The sequence below is a fragment of the Citrus sinensis genome, chromosome 4 (assembly GCF_022201045.2).
Source record: "Citrus sinensis cultivar Valencia sweet orange chromosome 4, DVS_A1.0, whole genome shotgun sequence".
Taxonomy (NCBI): Eukaryota; Viridiplantae; Streptophyta; class Magnoliopsida; order Sapindales; family Rutaceae; genus Citrus; species Citrus sinensis.
The window spans coordinates 6,316,326-6,323,375 of NC_068559.1; the positions used below are offsets into that span (position 1 = coordinate 6,316,326).

At 35.7% G+C, this 7,050-nt stretch overlaps 1 protein-coding gene and 1 non-coding gene across 2 annotated transcripts; one reads left to right on the top strand and one right to left on the bottom strand.

The window, feature by feature from the left end:
- Positions 1-4,841: 4,841 nt before the first annotated feature.
- On the bottom strand, positions 4,842-4,946 carry LOC112499037 (small nucleolar RNA R71). The gene has a single exon (XR_003066564.1). It is a non-coding gene; the product is annotated as a small nucleolar RNA R71 (small nucleolar RNA).
- Positions 4,947-6,093: 1,147 nt separating this feature from the next.
- On the top strand, positions 6,094-6,693 carry LOC107177848 (uncharacterized). The gene has a single exon (XM_052439827.1). The coding sequence runs from the start codon at positions 6,094-6,096 to the stop codon at positions 6,691-6,693; it is 600 nt and encodes a 199-aa protein (XP_052295787.1).
- The last annotated feature ends 357 nt before the right edge of the window (positions 6,694-7,050 follow it).

Sequence of the window (7,050 nt, forward strand, 5' to 3'; positions counted from 1 at the left end):
ATCCTGTTGATACTTGGGTCCTGGATTCTGAAGCAACTAATCATATTTGTAATTCACTTTCTTGGTTTCAGGAAACCAGAAAACTAAGTGAAGGAAGCATCAAGCTGCAATTAGGGACAAGCCTGTTTGTGTCAGCAGTGAAGACTGGATCTATTTTATTATCTTTTAATAATGAGACTTTAGTTTTGAATATTTGTCTTTATGTTTCAGACATTAAGAGAAATTTAAATTTAGTAGCTTGTTTGCCAAAACAATGGTACACTATAAGTTTTAGTTCCTCTATTTCTATTTTGAAAAATAATAGACTAATATGTTCTGTTACATTGGAAGATAATTTATATCATTTAAGTCCTCTGATCCATTCTATACATGATTTTTTCTAACCAATGTTACCTCTAGCATTTGCGCTTGGGTCATATAAAACCTAAATAAGATAAAGAGAATGATCAAAGACAAACTTTTAAGTCCATTGGAAAATGAATCATTGCCACTCTGTGAACCTTGTTTAGAAGGAAAAATGACCAAAAGGCCTTTCTCGGCTAAAGGAATACGTGCAATAATACCACTTGAATTGGTGCATACAGATGTATGTGGACCAATCAATGTACAAGATCGAGGAGGTTATGAGTATTTCATCACATTCACTGATGATTATTCAAGATAGGGTTATGTTTATCTAATGCATCATAAGTCTGAAGCTCTTGAAAAATTCAAAGAGTATAGGACTGAGACAGAAAAGCAATTAGGTAAGAATATAAAGAAACTTCGATCTGATCGATGTGGTAAATATTTCTTAGGAGAATTCAAAGAGTATCTGGTCGAAAATGAGATTATATCTCAGCTAACAACTCTAGAAACACCACAACAAAATGGTGTAGCTAAAAGAACAAATAGAACTCTTTTGGATATGGTGAGATATATGCTTAGTTATTCCATATTGTCTGTCTCATTTTGGGGACTAGCACTAGAAATAACAAGATGCCTATTGGACTTAGTCCCATCTAAGTCAGTGCCTAGAACCCTAATAGAGTTATGCTTAGGTCTCAAACCAAGTTTGAAACATATCCATATTTGGGGTTCACCAGCACATGTGCTAAAACTAAGGGCCGCAAAATGGATTCACGTTTTGAGGTTTGTATGTTTGTTGGGTATCCCAAAAGAACAAATGGATGTTTATTTTATAGTCTTTAAGACAACAAAGTAATTGTGAGTACACATTTCACTTCTCTTGAGGAAGACTATATGAATAACTTCAAACCTAGGAGTAAGACAATACTGGAAGAGTTATCAGGAGATCATGTTGATGCTAAGATTTTAGTACCTGTTAATCAACAAGAAGAAGTGCAACAATATAAACATCACAACATTATCCCTAAATGGCAACCACTTATAGAACCTCGTCATAGTGGGATAACTAGATTACCATAACGATACATGTGTTGGTAAATTTTTACTCAATTGCTATGGATGCCAATGTACAAGTGTACACAACAAGTAATAAAGTGATGAGTATTTAAGATCGTCTTCACAAGGATTGATATTACTAGAAATGCTACAGCAACCACAATAGTGTAATCTACCTTTATTTTAAGATGAATAAACTTAAAGTGATTACTACCTTAATTAACAATTGTAAGGAAATAAAACAAATAATTATAGTAAGGAAATAAATTAGATAAATTGCGTGAAAGAATCAAATGAGAACAAGGTAGTTGAATGATCAAACTCTCTTCATGGGTTGACTGCTTATCATCAAATTAGTATCAGTTGTTACAACAATTCCTACAACACTGGGCAGAATTATTTTGTGTCCTCAGCTATCGCGTGTTGGACTTCTCATACCTTTAAATATCCTAACAATGACCACTTGCTATTCTACTTAAGGCATGGCATTATGAACATCCACTCTCTACCCTACAAGGTGAATACCTATGTCTAATTCTTCATATATCTCAATTTCAAGTATAGCCCTTAGGGGATTTAAGATAAACTTAATCCAGGAAACTCAAATTAAGGTCAAGTATTACTCTAATAATATCTACTAAGACATGCCCTTTTGCGACTCTATCTTAACTTGAACCATTAAATGGGTGGTCAACCGAAATAACAGTTATAATAATAGACACTAGAGTAAAATGCTACAACAATTATATAGCAACTCATAAGAACAATAAAAAAACTCATTTAGATTATTTGTCACTCAACTATAAGCAAGTTTAGTTCATACTTTGAAAAAGAAAAACAAACAGCAAAATATTGGTCACGAAATACATCGGTTCAATCAAAGAGTAAAGAAAAGAATAAGTAGAGAACGACAAAGATTGAATCCAAATAACTCTGTTGGATTTTTCACTGATACAAAATCGGTTCCCTTGAATTCTGATTGTTTTCTTCTATTCCTCTTGATTTTTCCAATGTTAATTCATTGTCGTCGTTTTATGTGATGCGCGCCTCTTTTTATAACTGAAAACTAGGGTAAACAAAAGCCTAGGCATGAGTCAGATTAGGAAACTGTAGGTCGCAATTCTGCAGATATCCCGCGCTCAGGTTTCTCCGTTGTTGTTCCAGGATTGCTACAGCAATGGGTGCTCCAGCAACGGTTATAGCACTGCACTGCTCCAGATTTTATTTCACTTCTTTTGTGGCCATACTCTTCCTCATTTTTGCTAGCCTACTGCATTATCATCTGATAACTCTAAGTAATGAGAGTTATCATAGAACTTTTAGACTTAAATTAATATTACTTAGAGAGTAAATGATGTGTTTCTATTGTTTTTTTGTTACATTTTGCATAAATATTCATTTTAGTTTAGTCTTAATGAATTTTTTTTAATTTAAAGTAATTCGTGCTTAAATTGTGTGCATAATTGTAGATTTCCAGAAGCTTATAATTTATGGAAGGAATGTTGATGCAAAAGGCTTGCAAAAATGAGGAAGAACTTAGCTACAAAAGAATTAAAACAAATCTGGAACAGTACAGTTGCTGTAGCAATCCTGGAACAACGACAGAGAAAATTCCGCACGGGATACTTGCAGAATTGTGATCTGCAATTTCTTAATCTGACTTATGCGCGCCCTAGGCTTCCGTTTACCCTAATTTTCAACTATAAAAGAAGCACACATCATAAGGATTAAAGAGGGCCGTCACCCAAGGAGAAAAACAAAAAGAAACAAAAGAAAAACAAGATTCAAGAGAGAGATTAAAGGCTGCACAAGAGGAGAATTTGCAGAAATCAATTGGGAGCACAATCCTTCTTATTCTTCTCTTGTTTTCTCATTTTTTATTTATTTATGGGGATGTGTTTCATGGTTCAAACTTTGTTCTTTATTTTTCTTTTACGAACCATGAACTAAATTTATTTATGGTTGAGTGATAAACAATCTTGATGGTTTATTGACTGAATATATGTGTTGCTGCATGTTTGCTGTAGTAGTTTGTTTTGATAGTATTTATTTTTATTCATTATTTCGGTTGATCTCCCATTTAATGATACAAGTTATGAGAGAGCCGCAAAAGGGCCTATATTAGTGGAACATATCAGAGCAATACTTGGTTTTAGATTGAGTTTCCTAGATTGAGTTTAACTTATCCCAAAAGAGCCCTACTTAATCTAAAATTAGTGATGAACTAGACATAGGGATTCACCTTGTAGGGTAAATAGAACCTAAGTGTATAATGCTATATCTTATGTTGGCATAACAATTGATCACTGTTAGGTTACATATAGATATAAGATATCCAACATGCGACGGCTAAAGATGCATAAAGATTCTGCCCAGTGCTGTAGCAGATGCTGCAGCAACTGAGCCAACCATTAGAAAATAGTTAAGACCATTAAGAGAGTTTATTCACTCAACTACTCTATATTCCCATTGGTTTTATCCTTGAGTTTGACGTGATAATTTGCTTTGTTGCATTTTATTTATTGCGTTTTTATTTTAATTAGCATAAGAGTTTCACTAATTGTTTTATTTTAATTTAGCACAAAATCTGCATTGTTAATATTGTTGTAGCAAATCTAATAACATCAATCCCTGTGGAGACGATCTTGAATACTCATCACTTTATTACTTGTTGTATACACTTGCACATTGATATCAATAGCATTAGTATTTATACACCAACAAGGTTTTGGCGCCGTTGCCAGGGATTGATTGTTAATTGTGATTTGTGAAATTATTTTATTTTAATTTGTTTATTTTGTTGACATAAGTGATCTAGCAACCCTTGCATGCGCAAATATAAATCTGTTGACTTCCAGTTTGATCCAGAAATTGAAAGAACTGTAAGGAGATTGAGAAGAGAGCATCGTGAATTACAAGCTGCTGTAACAATGGATGATTTGCAAGACTTGAGAAACTTGAACTGTAGAGAGGGGATACAACCAGCCAATGTACATGAAGGTCTGAATGGACAATGTGTTCAAAGGTAACCAGGGAACAACAACATTATTCACATGGTGAACGATAGAGATAGAGCCATTCGAGACTACGCAATGTTGACTCCTCAAGCCATACATCCGGGAATAATTAGACCTAACGTTCAAGTTGACAATTTTGAACTCAAACCCGTGATGTTTCAGATGCTTCAAACAGTAGGGCAATTTAATGGTTTGCCATCCGAAGATCCTCATCTACACCTTAAGTTATTTTTGGAAGTAAGTGATGCTTTCAAGATTGCTGGAGCATTGCAAAAAGCATTGAGACTCAGACTTTTACTGTTTTCTTTGAGAGATCGGGCAAGAGCATGGTTAAATTCTCTACCACCAGATTCTATCACTACATGGAATGATTTGGCTGACAAATTTTTGATGAAATACTTCCCGCCAACCAAGAATGCAAAGTTGAGGAACGAGATCACATCTTTCCATTAACTTAAAGATGAGAGCTTGTGTGACGCATAGAAGAGATTTAAGGAGGTACTCAGAAAATGTCCTCATCCAGGTATTCCTTACTACATACAGTTGGAAATTTGCTATAATGGTCTCAACCCAAGCACTAGATTGATGGTGGACGCTTCAGCAAATGAGGCCTTGTTATCTAAGTCTTACAATGAGGCTTATGAAATTTTGGAGAGGATAGCCAACAATAACTATCAGTGGCCATCAACCAGACAAGCTGCAGCAAGAGGAAACATGAGTCTATAACGTAGATGCCTTGATAGCATTATCAGCCCAAGTAGCTTCATTAACAAAGATGGTAAAGGCTATGACTACTGCTCCAGCAACTGTTAACCAAATTTCTAATGTGTCTTGCGTTTATTGTGGAGAAGGGCATTTATTCGACAATTGTCCTGGGAATCTAATTTCAGTCAATTATGTGGGCAACTTCAATAGACAGAACTAGGACAATCCATATTCAAACACTTACAACCTTGGATGGAGACAGCACTCGAACTTTTCATGGTGTAATCAGAATAAACATGTTGCAGCATTCAGTGGACAGAACAGACTTGCTCAACTTAATGGATTTTATCAGCAAAATCAAGAGCAAAGAAGCATCAATAATGATCAACTCAGCTCCCTTGAAGGTTTGATTAAGGATTATATTGTGAAGAATAAAGCAGTTATCCAAAGTCATACTATATCTTTGAGAAACTTGGAAAATCAAATTGGACAGCTTGCTGCAGCATTGAGTAACAAACCTCAAGGTAGTTTACCCAATAGTACAGAGGACCCAAGAAGAGAAGGGAAAGAGCACTGCAAAGTGATTAACTTGAGATCTGGAAAGGATGTTCATAGTCCCATTGGTGTACCAAAAAGAAGAGCTGAGCCCACTTCAATCCATAAAGAAACTCAAATTGAAAAAGAATCATAATCCTCCACTTCACAGCACACTGGTGAGAGCAGTCAAGTTGCAGCATTTGCCGAAAATGATGATCCAACACTTGTGGATAACGAGGTTGTAGCACCAACCCAGAACATGACAAAAGAGAAGCAGTCTGCACAACCTGTTGCAGCACAACAGTTTAGGCATCCACCACCATTTCCTCAAAGGTTTTAGAAGTAAAAACAAGACAAGCAGTTCAACAAAATCTTAGGAGTACTGAAACAGCTACATATCAATATCCCTTTTGTGGAAGCTATAGAGCAAATGCCAAATTATCCAAAAGTTTTGAAGGATATTTTGACAAAGAAAAGAAGACTTGGAGAGTTTGAAACAGTTGCTGTAACACAAGAGTGTAGCCGAATGCTCCAGAGTAAGATAGCACAGAAGATAAAAGATTCAGGAAGCTTCACAATCCCATGCTCCATAGGCACTAAATACAATGGCAAAGCACTTTGTGATATGGGGGCTAGCATCAATCTCATGCCTTTATCAATGTTTAAGCAATTGGGAGTTGGTGAATGTAGACCAACAACAATGTCTTTACAACTTGTTGATAGATCTCATGCATATCCAGAAGGGAAGATTGAAGATGTGTTGGTGAAGGTGGATAAATTTATTTTTCCAGTGGATTTTATTGTGCTAGACTTTGAGGCAGACAAAGAAGTGCCAATCATTCTAGGAAGACCTTTCTTAGCCACGAGAAATACTCTAATTGATGTTCAAAAAGGAGAATTAACCATGAGGGTGAATGACCAGCAAGTTACATTCAATGTGTTGGATGTTATGAAAAGTCCCGATGAGATTGAAGATTGTAATTTTATCAGTGTTGTGGACTTGGTTGTAGCAGAGAGATTACACAATTGATGCAGTAAGGAAGAAATCAATTCTGTAACGATTGCAGAACTTGATGATGAAGATCATGGAGCAGCTAACATAGCATGGTCATGGGAGAAGCAACCCTTCAGAATTGACAAGTAAATCCAGCAAAGGGAACTCACTCCAGACCAACAAGAATTCAAGATTAATGGGCCAAGAGTGAAGCACTATATGGGAGATGATGTGAACAGCCTAAGGAAGGATCGGTTCTTGAAGGATCCAGGTTGAGGAAACAAGAAAGGTCAGGCTGAAAGACTTAAAATCAAGCGCTAATTGGGAGGCAACCCAATAAGGGGAGTTGTTTTTAACTCTTTAAAGCATTAAATTTAGTTTTTAAATTATTGA